This window comes from Typopeltis vanoorti, chromosome 14 (assembly GCF_054136105.1).
Source record: "Typopeltis vanoorti isolate ZY-2024b chromosome 14, IOZ_Tvanoo_1.0, whole genome shotgun sequence".
In the NCBI taxonomy this organism is placed as follows: Eukaryota; Metazoa; Arthropoda; class Arachnida; order Uropygi; family Thelyphonidae; genus Typopeltis; species Typopeltis vanoorti.
The window spans coordinates 90,574,926-90,593,733 of NC_143562.1; the positions used below are offsets into that span (position 1 = coordinate 90,574,926).

The following is an 18,808-nucleotide window of genomic DNA, read 5'->3' on the forward strand; positions in this document are numbered from 1 at the left end:
AAAATATCTGATATAAGTGATATGTCTATTATAATATTTTTTTAAATTAATTTCAGTAAGGTAATTCTAGAGATATCGATACGAAACTACGCAATGACTCGTATTTTATAGTAATTAAAAAAGCTATCTGCATTTTCACTATTTACTGATAGCTTCAGAAAGATAAAAGTACTAGAAAACATACCAAAATAAAATAAATAAATCTTAATACTTTTGACAACAGTTGTGTAAAATCTTTAGATGATTCTTGGCATAATTGAGATCTGAGTAGGCTACACAAAAGTATAGGAGACTTCCAAATATGATGAAGAATGAGGTTTTGGTTCCTATTTTAAAATATGTTTCCAACCAATAAAGATATCATTCAATTGTAAAATAACTGCTTCTAATTTTTCTATATAAAAATTGGAAGCTTATAGTTCAGCCGTATTTCTTGAAATAAAATTAATTTTCACCTAAAGAAAGATTATTCAAAACAAAGTTGGAAGAGATTAATGGTGCCATGAAGAAAAAAGATGCTAAGGATTCTTCAATACAACCTTTTGGAAATAACGACATCATACCTAAACTGGCTGGTTGATTTGAATGCCGTTTGTGGAACAATGAACAGTTCACGTGTGAAGTGGTAAACGACACGCGCGACTAATTACGTCATTATTAATTTTTATATTTCAAAACAACTACTGTTATAAGTGCTCAGATGTTTTGCATATTCTCTTGGCCATTATCTTCCTGATGAAGCTGTTAGTAAACAACGAAACATACAGAATTTTTTATTACTATAAAAATCGACGAGTAAAATTCCGCCAATGTAGTTTATATTCATATATTTGTAATGTTTTATTTATTTTCTTAAGTGTTTGGTAATGTGAGAAATTTAATGTTGGGTTCCTTAGGCTTCCAATAAAAACAAGCAAATATTGAGTCAAGACGCCGAAATGGTACCAGGAAACCATAATAATGAGTGATTTGGCTGTTCCTCAAAATACCATGATTTTTAAGATCGTCGGAATAACAAAAAAAAAATGTTTGACTTTGAAATAACCCTTAAATATTGACGACAACATAAAGAAAAGAAATTAAGATACTTGCCAATATTTCTTTTTAAAAGGCAAAATAAATTTCAGTTGGTTACTAAGCCTGTCTTTTGCATGAAACTCCACTTTTCAATAAGACGTATTATTTTCCTAAAATAGATTTTAGTTTGAAAGACATAAAAGAAGTTAATAACACCCTCTGTCGCTAATCATATGAACCAGTCAGCAGATTTTCTACTTCCTTAAGCAAGTGTAGCGAGAATATGCTTCTTACAGTAGGGAAGATTTACATCCTGGCGATAAGACTTTATCATTCCCCAGACACTGCTATTTCAGTGGTTATTGCAAGTGTCATCAATACTAGCTAAGAAAACCAATAAGAAAGCGCAGCTTATTTGTCGTGACAAGTTATCCATTTACACTGGAAATGTGTAGTTAATCATGATCTCCTGGGATGGGTTTTGCTAATTTCTTTTTTTATTTTTTATTTTAAAGAGTGCCCCATTTTGTTTATGCGCAGAATTAAAAGGCACAGTAATCACTGCAATTTGAAGTATTCCAAATGAATACTCTTCGGCTAGGGTACTTTTGACGTTTTTCCTTTCCTTCTTTCTCAAAAGATACCATAGTATTATGCCTGGATGATACCGTGCATTCGTTTCTTGAAGAACTCCCCCCCCCCAAAAAAATGCAGGATGACTAAAATGCACCAGATACGCATCGACCATGCATATAAGAAGAAATGCGGTATTAAGAATGTATGATTTCAGCTCCTATCTCGTTTCACTTAACTAGAAGAGGATCGATACGAACAACTTATCAATCATGAGAGTGTGAAGATGTCAAATTTACTACGAGAATATATTAAAGATTGCAATAGAATGTTTCGTTGAGAACTAACCCATTTATAAATCTAAGATTTTTATGTTTGAGAGAATAAGAAACAAGGTAAAGTGTTTGCAGAGAATACGTAATTTGCATTTCGGGTGACCATGAATAAATCAGAAATGCAATGCGGGAAAGCTGCGTGTAAAGGGGAATGAATTTGATTGGATTATCGTGGAGGCAAATAAAGTTACAAGACTTCGTGTTTTGTAAGCCCCCCCCCAACGTCGGAATAAAGGCTTATAATACGCTTCTCAAGTCCTCTAGTATGTCTCCTGAATAATGCAGGATGAAGAACAAAAGGAATACGTTTTTTTTTTCTTCTTCAATTAGACTTCCAGCAATAAATGAGTTAGTTTGTAGATTCCACGTGGGGCGCATATGACCCCAGAGTGATGGTACTGGGTCTTTCCATCTGTAACTTTAATTTCTTCCCCCTTCTTTTTCTCCTAAGTCGTCTTTACTGTCTTATCATACAGAACACTGGGATCCAACACAATACTGCCGTGTTCATCGTGCGGTGTGACCCATTTGGAAATCTGGAAGGGGAATCCTTGAATGACCAGGCCAGGATAGTTCGTTTAGTTGGTTTTTCTGCAAAAGTCGACAGTGTTGAAGTAAAGAAATCTTCTCCGTGGTTCTGGAACTGGGCCGGAAGCTAGCTGTGGTTCCGGTATGCTCTTGGCGTTCTATTTCGAGGACAGTGGATGTTTGTGAATTCTCCCTCCAGTTGAGAAAAAATAAATGCCTTAATTGTGAGGTGGACCATCCAGCGTAATTCCGAGTGTGCGAATGGCGGAAAAATTAGAAAGAAATTCAAGATCAAAACAAAGCAAAATGCTGAGAGAAACTTCGGATAATACGGAATATCATTTTGTGTGTGAAATGTTATTTCTTATTACCCGAAGTTTTTCTAAACACAAACACTGCAACGCCAACTGGAATAACCGTCTTTTAAGCTGAGAAGGTAACAGTAAAATGTAAGATCTGTGGAGATTATTAACACATACATGCAGTAGCGGCTCGTGGCTTGAAATCGTGGGGGTGTTGCAACTTTCGAAATCTACATACACACTGTAAGAACAGTGTGTACGTGTTTGGAAAAAATATCAAAATTATGTTTAAAATTAAACATTAAAAAATATTGTTTATTATCGATAAAATTATACAGTTTGGTATAATTCAAAATTACTTTAAAAATAAAATCCATTATCACAATCCCAATAATGTTCTAAAATAAAAACTATAACAAATGTCTTTAATTGTAATGTCCAAATATTTAAAGAGACGGAGTAAACACGATAAGCACTACGAACACTCTACTGCTGGCGCAAACTGCATATAAACAACAGTGGAACTGCGCAATGGACAGTGCCGCATTACGCTAATAGTGCGTATAGCAATATGACACTGTGGTAAACACAATGCTGCTAGCGTCCATCGCCCTCCTGAGTGCTATAAGATGGATTTTTATTATTTTTATACAAAATAAGAGAATTGTATAGGATTGTTGATAAAATTAAATATTACAAGCAAATATAAATAAATTAATAAATATTTTTATATATAGAGAAAAATTGGAGTGCTGCAGTTCCTTAATACCTATGCACGAGCCGCCCCTGCATACACGTATAACCTTCTAATATTTACATCATCCGTCAACCTTATGATTCACTCGCATTCCAGTTAAAACAAATGAAACAATGAGTATGGCCTCGCACCTGAACCATCTAAAAGTCAAAACCCACAGATCAGAGAATAAAAAAAGACATATCCAGATCCATTAATACATACTTCTACTCTTCTTCCCGCCCCCACCCAAAAAAACAAACAAACAAAAGCAGAAAACTAACTGGTACCCTGCTGGACGTAGTTGATTTTGATATATTTTCTGGATAGGAAAAGAGAAATACGCGCAGTCTATCTTCTTCTACGCGTTATTCCCGCTTCCTGTGCAGGGTCCGCGTGTTATTAGAGATGCGACTTCTTGTTAGTACTACTCCCAACCGACCCGTCGCCTGGTCTGCCGCTGGGGGGGGGGGGGACATATTTTTGACTGTAGAGGCGTATGTTCACGGGCCGGTTTGCCTGCTTGCGGGATGAAAAACGCCAGATAAACTGGCGGAAAAAACCCTACTGACCGCGCCCAAGACCGGCTAACTTGGCTATGCCTGAGGAAGATCCTCAAATTCCTCACGTCTACAACGGGAATCGAACCTGGGACACTCCTTCCCTAGGCATATGGTTGCGAAGCGCAAAGCCACTAGGCTAACCGCGCGGTCAAAATACGCGCAGTCTATAATTGCCATAAAAGGAAAAAATCCAAAAGTGACAAAAGCAGAACTGGAAGCCACGCAGATGGATCCTCTAAACAATGAACTCTTCTAGAAATGATTTGTAGCGGACTCACACCAAAACAGTATTGATATCAAGGTCCTCTTATTGTGCTTCTCCCTGAAACTCCTACGGGCGACGTCTTTGTCATCTTTAAGGATAGGATATCGAATAGATCTACTCATTGAGGAGTTGTGATCCTTAGGAGCAACCACATATCCCTTTCCAAGAAGTTCCACTCGATACTGACGCAGTTGTCTGCATATAAAAACACTCAGAGCAGAATGCAGATCGATAGAAAATTTCAAATGTCTTAAAAGATGAAACGCTACCAAACTGTATTATTTACACCTTCCTATTAAGTTGCCTTCAAGCGTTGAAAATTTCGGTATACTCACCACATCCAGTGCCCGATCAAACGTATTTCCAACAAATCTGGGTGTTCCGCTTGGGCATTCTCAGGCGTTAAATCCTAAGGCTGCAGTCAGCTTGATCAGCTCGTTCCCTAATACGTCATCTCCCTATCACCGAGGACAAAAATTAATATCCCCGTGACAAGCATCAGGGAATAGAGAGAACATAAATCTATGCGATTTTTAAACCTGAAGTAAAACTTGGGCAGTTCAGCCTGCACGGGGTTTGTAGAGAGGAAGTTGTTCGACTCCGCATAGTTCACCCCGTATGAAACATTCCTTCTTAGTTGAAGGGTGATGATATGGGTTATATTGTTTATTACATCTTATTCGATTGTCATCTTTATTTTAATGCTTTGCAGTAATTTGTGTCTTATACGCTTGGGCAGATTTTATCTGACTCGGCATTTATACCATAAGTTTGTTTTCGTGTGTTATTTTCCCCTTACTTTTTTAGTGGGGGGAAATTGTTACTCAAGTATTCTTTTAGCGTATTACCGAACTTAAGTGCAGCTGAAGGTCAGAATAGTCTGACCAATGGGCGAACACAGGTCATCACTGTTTTTTTAGGAATTTTATTTTAAAACTTCATCTCATTAGGAAGAACTTCACAAGCCATTTTCTTTTGCCAGACGATATAAATTGCCCTTTTGCAGGAAACTAATAAAACTAATGCTTTCCAAATGGAAGACGCTCCTATGCTAACTCGGTATTTCTAAGAAATCGCATTTAAAATGTAAAGGTCATTTTTCACTTGTTTGGATTTCATCCTTCTTAAGACGTTATGTAACGTCTTAATTTCGACTGCACGCCAATTAATAGTTAAGTTACCTTGCAATTTCAAACTCAGCTCTGCCATGATTGATTCTTCTCGAGTCCTAACTGCGTAACGTTTCTCAAAAGTATTTTAAGTAGAACAGACGTCAGCCTCCCTCTCGTTTTTATTCTCGCCAGTTATTTTTAGCCGTAGCGGAATACTTGATACGACATGGTCAGTCGTGAGTTCGATTGACGTCCTAAGCCATTCGTCATTTATCATGTGTGTGTGTGTGTGTGCAGCACATCCCGTGCCGATGCAGACAAGAGAGAAAGTTATTCAAGGTCATCCCATTGTCAGCAGAACGCCATTAGATGCTGGAAAGAAGAAAACCTATCGCCAATCTTGATGGATTTAATAGTCCTACAGAACTTGTGTACTTCTGTAGATGTACTTAATGCGATAATCTCATTGGTGGAGACAGTAAAAGGTTGAAAACAAAAAAAAGATTTCGGTCAGCTGCATTATGTTTTTGGTTTTATCGAAGGCTGTACGATCTTCTATCTGACCCTAAGAAGGAGTGGTGGGGGAGAATCTTCTGACAGTACCTGAGATAGGTTGCAAGTTCAACGTGTCTATAAACGAGTTGGGAAAAATGGAAAAAAAAAAAAAACTACCGATTCTGGTTTACGTTATTTGCCTTAAATTAACCTTTTTTTTTAAATAAAATCAAAGTAGGTTTGTGACCAATAAATTACAAACCGTTTTTAAGAAAAATTAAAAATAAATCTTAATAAAATTTGAATTCAGTAAAGATGTTGTTATTAATTAATAATAAAAATATTTTAAGCATTTAATCATTTTTAAATAATCCCTCGTAAACCATTTTTTATCCTTCTTATTGTTCTTTATAATTTTAAAGGCAAATGTAATGTCAGTCAGTCAGTCAGTCAGTTGGTTAAAGGTGAGATGCGGTGATTAATACCCTTGGAGGGTAATGGATGGCAATGCAGCAGCAAATGAAGTTCTAACTGAGGTTCGGCTATTGCTGTTACCCTCCTGCCATGATCAGAGCTTTAATAGCTCAATAACACTTTATCCCTACACTGTCCTCTACAGATAACGGGAAGATGAAAAGCATTCTTGCTTCGCCCCTTTAAGCCAGTCCTTATAAGGACAGTAATGTCAGTAAAACTGTTTTCCGAAGAATTTGGTTATAATTCTGGGTGTATCCTTCAAAATATTTTTATAATTATTACCGGTAAAATGCGGCTATGATTTTTATGATATGATATATATATATATCATAAAAAACAATATAATATACATCATACCAAGCAGTGTGAAAAATTATCCCCACGAGAAGAGTTCAAAATAAAAAATAAAAAAACATTAGAGGACGAAGTTGAAAGTGTGCAGGGGGAGGCGTGTATTGCGGTTGAACTAGCCCGTCATTGAAAATTTCTTATATCTTGTCATAAGTTTGTCAAGACTTTTTTCTTTGGCTTTTCTGTTGAAATGAAGTATCATGATATTAGTCACAATGTAATAATCCTTTTTTGAATGAATATACCAACTCTTCTGTTTTCTTCAGGTATCTTGGATACGAAGAAGGGATCTACATGTCTTAACTGTAGGAAGGTTTACATACACTAGTGACCAACGTTTTCAGACAATTCATTTAGAAAATTCAGACGACTGGACATTACAAGTGAAGTATCCTCAAAAGAAAGACGGAGGTGTATATGAATGCCAAGTCAGTACTGTGCCCAAAATGAGTCTCTTTGTAACACTTAACGTTATAGGTAAGATACCTTTCTTATTCTTAATTTTATTTAGTAAGGCATGCGTTTAAAATATATTAACGTCGGTATTTTACTTTGTTTCTCTGTTTCTTAAACACTGCAAAAGTATAAATTTTAGTATGAATGCCTTGATATTGCACTGCTTAAAAAGAGATCGTGTCTTTTACGTAGTACAATATCAGGACTCATGCCGATTGTTTTCACGTTCAGTTTCAAAGGCTGGTAAATACTGTTGGCCAACTTATTAATAGTGGAAATATATTAACCTTTTATTTAACAACTATCATCAGAGAATATAGAGAATCTTTTAGGCCTTTTTGTTCTTTTATTATTTTTACTGAAAACGGTTCAAGAGCGTATTAATTACCATCATTTTATGATAATCAAACGCGAATTCATGGGAATAAATTACTTCGTAAGTAAACTGGAAATTTTCAGAGTAAAACGTTGTACAAATATATAGTTATAGGGAAAAATTATGTTTATCAACTTTTCTAATTAATGGTATAATCAAATTTGCGTCACACAGAAACCATCACTGTATTTTATCCTTCTATATAATTGAGCAAGAAATAATTGCCTTTCATCTCGTCTCTTGTAAGGCAAGCGATCGATTCCGAACATGCTCAAGAATATATCGGGTTTTTTTAGGACACACCTGACTGTTCTCACAGTTTTTCCCCCCATTTTTTGAACCCTGCGTTGTCTCTTAAAAACATGTACCCCTCTTGTTTATGAGTACACCTGACAGAGAATGCCAATCTTAGTGACTGTTTATTAATACAATTTATCAAACTATTTAACAAGATGCGATGCAGTTGACTGCTGTGATACATAATTGGTAAGAAGACTCGTTTATTACGTCAATGCAAGTAGACTATTCGATGGAAAAAGTTGAAAGTATTAAAGGAAATAAAAAACGATTTTGCGGAAGATAAATATGCTGTAAATGGATATAGACATATAGATGTATTCAGCACTCAAGATGGTAATAATGAGAGCTGGTTTAGTCAATAATGTTCTGTTGATTTACAGGATACATCAGTTAAAACATCCTGTGCTAGAGAGTGGTCCGATGGACTCTGTACTAGCATACTTTAATGGTGGAAATTAATAAAATTCTGGAATATTTCATGTCTTTAGAAACTTGAAGTGATTACCTGACAAGTAATCATGTAAGAATATGGACGTAATACAGAATACCTAACCGTCCATTCATCTTACTTATCCCATCAACAAATTGGAAATAAACACTACTTAAGTAAATATTCTATTCTCTAGATTTGATTTTACAACGGAGTATTTTATAAGAAAAAAAGCAAAGATTTTATAAAGAATTCTTTAAGAAAACGATAGATTTCTTTACTGTCGTTCTAATTTAAAAAACGCAGATATATTTTTTAATTTACTTCCATAAATTATATTGAAGTTAATAACTTGTACTATGAGATTTAAGCCAATAAACAAAATAAGAATAAAATTTATTAAAATGAGCTCGAGTGTTTATGTATGTAGAAGTAATGATACTTCTAATATATTCTTCTTATTATTAGATACTTCTAATAATAATGATATTCAAACTAGTTCTTAATAAAATATACCCTAATATGCCCGGATGTTGGTTTAGCATGATTAACACTTCTACCGGTATACAACAGACTAACTCGATTTCTAAATTACTTGAAGCGGATATCCCTGATGTAACCTGAGTTTAATATTGATAAGCTGTGCACGTTAGAAGTAATTAGCATAATGAAACAAGCCAACCTTGATCGAGTCAGGCTGCTTCACTTTTCCTAATTATTGACTTGTTCCTTTATATCTGCAACAAGAACATACGCACGACGTTGTACGATTTTAAACCTAGATTAAAAAGGAAATTTGAATCCTACTAGTAGGTGAGATTCTGTTTGAAGTTTTAAGTTAAATATCCCTCCGATCACTTTCTCTTTAATTATGTAAAAGTATCAGATTTGTGTTAAAAAAAAATTCGCAAATCGTACATTCTGATACCGGTTAGTGATTTTTAATTTTATTATATTACACCTATTCGTAAATAAGACTTTCGTTGACTTGAGTTGTCGGTAGACACTCCATCTACCGAGAATTCCAAAAACTAAACTTGCCTTAGTTTATGTAAATTTTCTTTTGTAAACCTCTGCCCTATAAATTTCTTATTTTTACATATTTATAGAAAAGTGAGAGAAATAATAAAAATAAATAAATTCAATCGAAAACAAACAATAAACACATTTTTGAATTGGAAATATACCGCCTAGTGGTATCGTGACTTCTCTTTTCCTTAAAAATTATAATAAAACATTTCATAATTAAAATCCTCTAGTTGCATATTCAGATGTTTTTAGAGGACATAATTTAGTATAAAGAAAATTAATATTTAATTTTAATCAACATTATAATCTGCAAGAATATCAAGTTGGACAAATAAATTTATTAAAGAATAACTGAAACAGTTTAATATTCATAATTTGGATTTAACGGTAATGAAAACGTCGTTTGGTAACGTGAGTACGTCTCGCGACTGCGTTATGCTAATGAGGACGCTGACTGATCAGGTCACGTGATTGTGCACGTAGTGACGTTTTTGTCTACAGAAAGTATATGAAATAAACGTGAAATTTTGCAATAAGTGCTCAATACGAACTATTTCTTTATTCATGTCTTCGGGTAATCCTTAATTAAAAGAGCATGCCGAAAGTCCTTAAAATAATTACGACCGCATTCTTCTTAGTTTATTATTGAAAAGTGCAGTTGCTAGAATCAGTAAATTAGACATTTATACTCATTAAGAGTTTGCCTTTAATAAAAATACAATAACAAAATCGTAACTTAATTATCTAAATGTTCTTGATGGAAAGTTGAACTTTGTTAATTTACAACAGGTAACTTCACTTCATTTCCAATGATTAGAGAAATTTTTTTCTGCTTTGACTAATCCCTGTTCTTAAGGAATTAGGAAAAAGACAGGGGTTTCATCTTAATGCTTATTAGTTTCTTTCTCAAATGAGTCCTAATTGATTCCCCTGTTTTCTCTCCTATGCAAGGGTTTAGTATAGAAGATAAAATGCTAATTTAGAATCTTAAAAACTCTGAACTTATTCGTTAGTGATATTGAGTGGAATATACCAGCATATGCTATTTTGGTAACGTCATCACTTTCTACAATAAATCAATAAAATCACCACCCTGTTTCGACTAATTTGGAACATTTTTTTCGTGATTCAAATTAACAGGTTTTGATTACTGAGGTTAAACTTAGACACTGAATTTAAAACCTAGGATATTCAGAGTTAAAATTTCTTTAAAATTTTATTTGGTTTGGCATGAAGACAGTAGAAAAAAAAATAAAAAGGTGACAAAATATCTCAGAGATTAATGAGTACAAAAATTAGCTTTTGTACTAAAAACCAAGTGATGTTGCTCGCATCAATTGGATGACGCCCAAAGGTTACATTTTTTGTTCTTTTTTAGGAACTGATTAGTTCTTCTTAAAGGTCAGGTAGAATCTTAGATGTTCACAGTGCGCACCTTCAGCGATTGATTCTGTGTCAATAACCTGGAGTTATTGCTTAAAACCTATTGTCTCCTCCCTTAGAGTGGACAAACCAGCCGTGAATTGATAATAACTAGACTGGTTCTGCGTGGGTCAATGACACATGTACGAGAATATAAACATGGTAGCATAAAAAGTCTGAGAGGCCAAAAATAGATACTTTTTTTTTAGAAAACTTTAAGCATTGATGTCATGTTTTATTTATTTTCCTCGGTTTTGAAAAATATTTCTGAACAATACGTTAAACAAAAACACAAACGGTGATACAAAGTAGAAGACAAAAAAAAGTGCTTCCTTCAACAAAAGTGGGTACAAAACAAAAATAACGGTATTCACTTTTCTCGCGTGCAAGTGACGAACGCTTCTCAGCGTCTATTATTTATTAAAGAAGAGAGTCAGCTTTTAAAGCAGCGCATGATTATAAGATAAGAAAAATTCGTATTTGTATTTTACCGGAAGTCGTAAAAAATAAAGTAAGTAGCTGAAGGTGACAGGTAATCCAATGGGGTGTTTGTTACACTGTCATCTAGTCTCGAACAGAAACAAAACTTCGGACTTCAACTTTAAATTGAATCTCACCTTTCTTCAGCTTTCTTGTACATCTGTGAGAAACTCGGTATCTACTTTGCACAGCGGAATAACTGCTTTGGGTAGCGGTTGCCAAGGAAACGAAAAAATTGTATTTACATGTCGAATCTGCGAATACAAAATAGTGTTGAAGGAAACATTCATGACGATGTGTAGTTAAGTTCACATTTCTTTGTTTCACGTTCCCTGAAAAAGGTTTTTTGGTCCACCTATTTCAATAAACCACAGTTAAATATTAATGGTGAAGTCTACATCTTTGGAAAACCAAAGTTCCATACACTGTAGACTTCATGTACAGTGTGCTGGAAAATTGACATTGTTGGCTTGTCATTATGCTGGTGCCAGAGTAAGATATCATCTGTGGAACGTTAAATTAAATATTTCGATATGCAGCACAGTGTTAACCTGCTCTCCTTTTTGCTATATAACTCTGTGTTTTCTTAGTAGTGGTAGAGGATGAGATGAGGTTCTTGGTCAAACAGCCCAAGGAATTAAAGGTTGTGAGGCCAGTTTATTATGTTTGTCAATTTTCTCTGGGGCAATTTGGTTGAAATATACTGAAGCAACTTTATACATAACATTATATTACGAGGGTTGTTCAATAAGTAATAAGACTAATTTTACTGTCGTGAAACCACTCATCGCAATATTAATTTCTTTGGAATAAAGAAATGTTGCTGTCTGTAATAACAAAAGAGGTTGATAGATGGCGTATACGGGCTGATGTGCCAGAGTGTCGCGTGACTAAACACAAGCTTGTTTCGCCGCGCCTACGAGCCGCGTCCAGTCGTCGAAATGGAAGCGTCCTTGGAACAGCGTTATGCGATTAAACTTTGCAAAAATAGGCATCGGACACTTTTAACATGATACGAGAAGCTTTCCACGATGAAGCAATGTCGAGGGCAAGTGTTTTTCGCTAGCATAAAACTTTTAAGGAAGGAAGGCAAAATGTGGTAGACCTTCAACATCCATCACAGAGACAATGATCAACACAGCAGCGATTATTATCAAGGAGGATCGCAGAATTACATTATGCCAGCTGCATGTTGTCCTGAATATTTCTGTGGGAAGTGTTCACTCATTTGGGACTGAAACGTGTTTGCGCCAGATGGATTCCCAAACTCTTGACACCGGAGCAAATGCAGCATCGAGTGGATGTGTGCACAGAATGGAAAGAAAGACTGGAACAAGAAGGCGACAACTTCTTAAGCTTGTCCGATGCCGATTTTTGCAAACGCACACAAAATTTAATCGCTCGTAGGCGCGCCGAAACAAGCTTGCGTTTAGTCACGTGACACATCAGCCAGTATACGTCATCTATCAACCTCTTTTGTTAATACAGACAGCAACATTTCTTTATTCCAAAGAAATTAATATTGCGATGAGTGGTTAACAATAAAATTAGTCTTATTACTTATTGAACAGCCTACGTATATTATATTATGAGATAATAAGATATTTCGTGGTGCCCTTTGATAAGATAATAAAACAGTTGTATGTACCTAATAAAAATAAACACAAGAGAAGTCTATCTAAAATTATTACCACAATTATTTAGTAGCGTACACATTTACATTAAATCTACATTTATTTAAATAAGGAGTATATCGGGTATATAGAACCAAAAAAAAAAGGAATAGATGTCGAGAATTTTAAATAAAATGCACAAAGTGGTCTTTGTTAAAGATCTAAACTTATCAGAGTAGGAAATGAATTCCATCACGCGTAAAAGTAAAATGTAAAAGTAGCTAAACAAAAGTCGTGGGAAGACTGGTAAGAACATAGAAAATAAATATCAGGAAATGTTCTGGAGGCTATTGAAAATGCTTAGAAATGGAGGATAAAATACTGTAAAAGGAATCAAAGATGACATGAAAGCTAAAGATAAGAATATCCTAGATGTCTGGAGTAGTTATTTTGAAAGACTGTTAAACAAACCAAGCATTGACAGAACTAGAAAATGTTGAATGCAGAGAGGAGTACATATCCATACTTGAAGTAGAAAAAGCCATCAAAACTTGAAATGTGGAAAGGCAGCTGGAGTAGATGATATTCCACCAGAAATGCTTAAGTGTGGAGGTATAAAAGTTAAGCAGCAGCTACACCTCATAATTCAGAGGGGCGTAGCCAGAAGGTCAAAGTTCAGATGATTGGAGTAGAGCTCTCATAGTACCCATCTATAAAAAAAGAGAATAAAATGTAATGCGAGATTTACAGAAGTATTTCCCTACCGAGTGTTCCAGGTAAGATTTATGCAGTATACTTGGGAAAGATTGTGGAAGAGAAATTGGAGAAGTACAAACAGGGTTCAGGCCAAATAGAGGTTGTCAAGATCCAACTTTCGATTTAAGACAAATAATTGAGACTTGAAAGTTTATTTTTCCCTTGGTTAGACTATAATAAATTTAATTTAATCCTTTATCCAAGTGTTTTGCATTATGGGAGATACTGAGGTAGGAGTGATGTAAGCTTGCTCCACCTTTGCAAGGAGTCGCCCGGTGTTGTACTACCTTACCCCAGTCCTGAAGATACTTTCAGGCGCAAACTTTGTTTACTCACACTTGGATAAAGGATTAAACTAAATTTATAAATAATTGAGAAATTGTGGAAATATGACAAGGACTTAAGTTTTGTAGATGTAGAAAAGGCATATGACAAGGTGCCCAGAGAAAAGCTTTACAAAACACAACAGTTATATATAGTAAATGAAATATTATACAGGGCAGTATAGTCAATATATATATAAGTCGTCAGACAGCAGTAAGATTGAAGAAAATGCAGGAAGATGATTTGATGTAAAATCAGAGGTAAGACAAGGATGCACATTAATGCAACCAGCGTCAGCATCGAGACTCTTCGGTATAATCTTATCTTGTCTAAGTATGAAATATTTGTGGAAGGTTATTACTTGCTTGATGGAATGCTTGCCTTCTCTCAAGCACAAAAATCAGCGATGATTTCTTAAACCTTCCACGAATATCCAGCAGCAATTCGATTACACCAGTAGTAGGCCTTGTGATAATCAAGCCAAGATTTTATTTCCGTAACTGAAAACAAAAATCTTTTGTTACACTGTTGAAAAAAGATTCACTTGCTATTTTAATCAATCCAGATCATGAAATTGAACACGTCTAATATCATCGTTTGATTCTTCCTGTTCAATCAGACGAGGGATTGTTGACAACTTCATCAACGTATTCATTGGATGCCGATGACATTTTATTTATTCCCACCCAAACCAGAGAGTTAATCAAATGTCAGCACTGCAGTATTTCACCTCTTGATGATGATGAAGTAAGCTCTGAATTTAGATGGATAGAATTACGACCGCTGCATCGTGTCGGAGAGAAAGCAGCGGATTGAATATCTAAAGTGTGAGACACTAGTCTTGTAGCCGATTCTAGATTTATGTACGATAACAAATGTTTAATTGATTACGATTTTCTATGAGATAAAGGAAAGAAATGGTGGATTCATGCTAAAATAAATAAAACTGTGTAACCCATACGTCTAAAATAAATTCAGTTTCATAGACTTGAATTTAGCACTTCGAAATTCGTTTCCATTACAAAAAAAAAGGTTTAATTTGTTGAACATTGTAATTTCATTGACAATGTTTCACCGTTTTTAAGTTAGCAATGTGTTATTTAATATTAGATAATTTTAGACGTTTAAAAATATGTAAAATAGATAAATAGTTATAAATAAATAAATTAATAATTATTTTAATAATAGAAATAAATTATTTCTAATGTATATTTAATAATAGTTAAAAAACATCTCAGTAAACTTATACACCATTCTTTCTTATAAATAATTTAATATGAAATAGAATTCTCTTTAGAGCATCACCAAAAATTGACGGATGAGAGGGAAGATTCAATCCAATACCCTTGGAGGGTAATGGATAGCAATGCTGTAGCTAATGAAGCTCTAACTGAGGCTCGGCTATTGCTGTTACCCTCCTGCCATGATCAGAGCTTTAATAATTAATAATAGCTCAAGAACCTTATCCCTACACTGTCCGCTACAGATAACGGGGAATATGAAAAGCAATCTTGCTTCGCCCCTTTAAGCCAGTCCTTATAAGGACTAAGGACCAAAAATTAGTTTCCGTATCAGATGCTGATTTGCATGCATTTTCTGCCCAGATGAAAACTAATGAGACTGTCTTCATTTTAACAGTCTGGTAAACAAATACCTCTTCTATAGAATATTAATCATCAGTTATGATTATCATATTAACAGTGGATTTCCTTTGAATTTCAATTATAAAATACTGTAATTTAAATTTTTTTTTTATCGAGGGTTGTATGGAAACTTCTATAAGCGTCTAATGAAATATCCGAAAAAAAGTTTCTGAAGGAATTTTCATTAACGCCGAAAATGTACTCAAAAGTGGAATTAAGGTGATCGATTTTGAATTAACGTTAATTTTAATGCCATCAGGTATGCTGACAGATTTCATTCTCTATAACCAACCCAGTGCTTATTTAATGAGATTTATGCTCTGCCATGATACTTTATTACGAAAGAAAGAATTAAGGAACATTCATAGTGCAAATGTAATTTTTGGAGGTATTATTTCTCTACGTAGTAAGAAAAAAAATAAGTAAAAATCAAAGCGCATTATTCCTTATTGCGAAATGGACCTAATCGCTGTTATTTTGTCGAGATTAGGACTGTAAGGAAAGGGAAATATTGTTGCTTATCCTCCGACCTTTATTTCCGAATAGAGTGCAATCTAAACATCCTTTGGGTCATGTTACTTCCAGTAGAAGTTTAAAAAAAATCTTTAGCCCATCCACCCACGGTTAAAACTATATGAAATGATTTAATAAATATATGTAGAATTTATTTTTTGATTTATTCAACGAGAGCAATCTCATCTTTATATAGATTTTAATCGCCATATATTCTCTACTTTGAAGGATATTTCTTTTCACTTTAGATAAGTCGGGTGTCTGTTCTGTATCGTCTTTGTTTCCAAGCAATATCATGAGATGAAATATTTTTCTTATAGACATGTTTATTATGAAGTTTTCTTCATTGCCGCCGTATATAAGACAACAAATGATCTCACTTTCATCTCTTACAACAGACTTGTCAGACATATTCCATAAACAACAGGAAGATATTTATTCTTTTAATAACCGCAAATGATTATTTTCTCGAGTTAAACATCCTCAACAAACATAACGAATCTTTTCTTTGCTTCTTCCCCCCCCCCCCAGCTGACACATCCATAATCAAAAATGAACCACCCCCCGCACGTACGTGTACTGTATCCTGCGGCTTATTCGGTGTAAAAAGGATCAACTTCCTTCCACTCTCGGCAAGCAGCTGCGTCTTAGGTATGGGGAAAGTGAAAATTACTTTATGTTCGTACCAAAAATCCAAGCCCAACCACTTCGAAGGAGAGAAAGAAAAAAAGTCAATATTGAAGACATAGCACAGGCAAGCTATGTCTGGAGAATATCTGGGAAATGTTTTTGTTATGGCAACATACGCCGGGTCTCTTAATAAATCGAATAATGGAACAGGGACGACTTCTTTGCTCGAGATTTCGAAGAGAACCAGGGCTCCCAAGATTGTTTATTCACTTACTGCCTGCCTTCCCCTAAAATCAAAATGTTTTTTTTTTTTTTTTTTTCATTTTTATTCTCTCGCTACCCCTCTTCTTGCTTTTATGTTCGATTTTCTATCAGTAGACTACAAATGTGCAAGAAGGGCGAAAAACTGCCGTATGGTTATTGTACCCTAAAAATAATGTAGTGCTGCTTTTTCTCCTGTTGTAAATAACGAATGGAAAGAAATTGGGTTAAGTGACGGTTTAAAAAAATAGTCAATGAACAGTTAATAGCTGATCTTCAGGAAGAATGCTATAAGTAAGGTGCAGATAGGTTAACTTTCCAATTTAATATTGTCCCCTTTGCCAGCACTGTTTTTATAGAATTGTTCCATTATTATGATGAGAACTATTTGTAAATATTGCTAGTAATTCTGTTCATATTTATACTGTTACTATTTAGAGTAATTTCTGTAATGTAAACAAATCATTTTGCCTTTTTAAAGAGCTTTAGAAAAATTTGGGGGAAAAAAACGATTTACATGCAATGATAGGAATAAATACTCTAAATCTCTCTGCTGATAGATTGCCTAAAACGCTCGTCTGTAACCTGACTGTTCGTTGAATGTGTTGGTTATACCTTGAATCGCTAAAATAGATTTTAGGACTGGAAGTGTGCACTTAGTGAAGAACTGAAATGCAACAACAGAAAAAAAATCCCGTAGTTTTTTTGTTGGGTAGGTTGAATGAAGCATTTTCTATTGTGGTGCGAAGTTGGAAAATGCTTGATTTTACTAATAATATTTATACGAGTTAAAACGGATTTGAATGACAACTGAACTCGGTTATTATTCAACGTATTCTACTTATTATAACGATGTAATTTGACAAAACCATATCGAACAGTAACTATTGTTTTATATATAAATTCTATATAGAAATAAGAAAATGGTGTATTAAATATTATTAAAATAATTTCGAATTTCTCCAGATATTGCAATTTCTTTTCAAGTTTAGAAAAACAAATTATACTTTTAATTTTATTTAATTATTTTTTTTTATTATTAGTAGATAAATTTAAATTTAAGAAAGACCTCTACTTAATAATAGATATAACTTTACTTAATTATAAGACAAGACAGATACATGGAGCAGGAATAGAGTCGTATTCCATCCTCTTCTTTATTAGTTCTTTCGTTCAAACTGGCTTGAATAGCACAGTTCTGTTAATTGCCTATAAACAGGGATGACATTTTATTCACGTCGTAGAGTGACGCACGCCTGTGTTGGGGAATAATGCTAACTTGATACCGACTGTAAAATAATAACATTAATTAATTTAAGGGAGATTAACTTTTGTCTCGTCTGTGTAATAGTTAATTTAGTTTCCTTTTTTTTTTTTAAATCCCAAGAACTACGAGCTGCTTCAGCCGATTTTTCGCAAAACTTTTACCGAATTTTTACCTGGTTACAATTTAAAGTTGCTCTTTCAGAATGACAACTCAAAGGAAAGGGAAAAAAATCCAATACTTTTCATCGTTTCCTTTGCTACTTCCACCTTAACAATCTAAGAACTTTTACTATCGTGCAACATTGGCTCTTCATTCCCAAGCGAATCGGTTGTTCGATTTCCGTGTGTGTGTGTGCTAGTAGCACGGCTTACTGGCCCCTGTGTTTGTCTCTACACACGATATCCGTGCTTTGTAATTAGCCTTAAAGAAAATAACAAATTAAAAACACACTACTAATTTCCTAAGTGCATAAAATACAATAAACAGAACGTAGTTGGGAGCGAACATTAATAGCAACCCGTTAGAGACTTGGGATAATTGGGGAAAACGAATTC

The 18,808-nt window shown here is 34.4% G+C and overlaps 1 protein-coding gene across 5 annotated transcripts in view; it reads left to right on the forward strand.

Annotated features, from left to right (window-relative positions):
• LOC150099751 (lachesin-like) overlaps positions 1-18,808 on the forward strand; it is a 373,707-nt gene that overhangs the window by 345,006 nt on the left and 9,893 nt on the right. For all 5 annotated transcript variants that reach the window (XM_090404151.1, XM_090404155.1, XM_090404152.1 and 2 more), the window contains one exon: positions 7,021-7,231. In XM_090404151.1, coding sequence (XP_090260277.1) covers positions 7,021-7,231 — 211 coding nt within the window. The remainder of the gene's footprint in view (positions 1-7,020; positions 7,232-18,808) is intronic.